General features: G+C 53.6%; 1 protein-coding gene across 1 annotated transcript; it reads left to right on the top strand.

Moving 5' to 3' along the window:
* Positions 1-806: 806 nt before the first annotated feature.
* On the top strand, positions 807-1,107 carry Fbxo17 (F-box protein 17). The gene is given in 2 exon segments (XM_026778067.1): positions 807-838; positions 840-1,107. Coding segments are annotated over 2 exon segments (300 nt in total).
* The last annotated feature ends 651 nt before the right edge of the window (positions 1,108-1,758 follow it).

Here is a 1,758-nt window from a genome sequence, read left to right as displayed (position 1 = left end):
AACAATATACATTATATACAGGCAATAAATACATCCATAATGTCTAGTCCATTTGCATTTGACAAATTCAGAGAAAATACTCTATATCTATCCTATCTTGTGAGTCCAAAGTCTTGTACCTAATTTACTTTCTATCATAACTTGCTTTCTGCATCTGGTAAACAAGGAAAATTGTATCTATAACTATCTGGTCTTCAACTCCCTCAGAGACCCAAGAAGGAAATAATATTAACTGAGTAAGCAGGAAGTGCATGCAAGTGACTTCCAAAAAATGTGAGAAAAGACAGAAACAACTGGTTGCCTGGACAATTACCCAAAGTTGTTCTACAACATTGGGACATTCATCTTCGGCCTATAGGCCTAGCATATTCAACAGACTTTTCTGTGAAGCATGATACTCTGAAGGGGCTGCCATGCCTTGTCTTGACAATGTTTGGCAGTCACTTTCTTTTGTGTCCTGCTTGTTCAGTTAGGATGGCACAAAGGGTGCGGGGTAGGGAGGTCTGGGCCGAAATGGTTTCCCCCTCATTGAGCTTTGTTGTTTTTTTAAAAGGTTTCACTATGTGGGACAGGCTGGCCTCAAATTCACGGTAATCCTCCTGCCTTTGCCTCCAAAGTACTGTGATTACGGGCATGCTCCACAACACCCCGCTGGGACTGGATTAGATTTGGAGGGGTCTTTGGCTTCAGAGGAACAGATTTGCTCCATCCTGTCTGCAGTCGGGCATCCTGAACCCAGTTCGTGACCCAGGGAAGCTGACCCGCAGACCCCTCTTCACCCAGAGGACGCCCGCCGGTGGCGAGACATGGGAGCCCGGACCTTGCGACGGCAGATGACAAGCTCCGCGCGTGACTCTGGAAGAGCTGCCCCCGGAGCTGCTGGTGCAGATGCTGAGCTACCTGCCTCCCCGCGCGTTAGTGACGCGCTGCCGGCCCGTGTGCCGAGCCTGGCGCGACGTGGTGAATGACTCCCGCGCTCTGGCCGGCTCCTGCCTGCGTGCACTGCTGGGCCGCAACCTCCTCTTCAACTCCCGCAGAGAGCGTGGGTCCCGGGGGCGTGGCCTAACAGCTGGAGGCGGGGCCTTCAGCCTGGTGGGCGGGGCTTAACGCCTGGAGCGTCCGGCTTGTGGGCGGGGCCTACTCTTGGGGAGATTCTAACACTTAGAAGGCGGGGCCTAAAACACGGGAGACCCAGGCAGGGAGCGGGACTGAGTGACAGCTAGGGGAGCTAATCCGGATCAGGGGGCGTGCCCTAGAGGGAGGGGGCCCGAGGGGGGAGTTTTGTAAAACTTTAAACTGAGTGTGCTAACCTGAGAGGGTGGGCGGGGCAAGGCTAAATGTTGGAGGCACAGAAAGGTGGGACCGAGGGACTCTGAGACCCAGTGCATCAGAGAAAGTCGAAAGGAGAAGCTGGTTGGGTGACGGGTCCGTGGCGTCAGGATACAGAGCTTAAAAGATGGGTTCAGTAAGACGCCCAGATTGAAGTGTACTGGAGAGTATAGCCAATGGGCAGGGTCGACCGCGAGTCCTCGGCCCTTACAGGGTGCGAGCGAATGCTTTTATTCTGCCACGTTGTTTTCTACAGAGGGCTTCAGAGGCTGGGCCGTGGAAAAGAATCTGACAGCGGTGCCAGGGCCTCCCTCCCAGACCTGCTTCATGACTTTTTCAGCGAGTGCTCCCTGATGCCTTTGGTGAGGGTCTAAAGAGGGGGAAGGACCTACTTCAGGCTGCTTACCCCTTTGGTGAGGGTCTAAAGAG

This window comes from Microtus ochrogaster, unplaced genomic scaffold (assembly GCF_000317375.1).
Source record: "Microtus ochrogaster isolate Prairie Vole_2 unplaced genomic scaffold, MicOch1.0 UNK103, whole genome shotgun sequence".
NCBI lineage: Eukaryota > Metazoa > Chordata > Mammalia > Rodentia > Cricetidae > Microtus > Microtus ochrogaster.
Note: the sequence above shows the minus strand (reverse complement) of the source record. Positions and strands in the feature narration are given on the sequence as shown.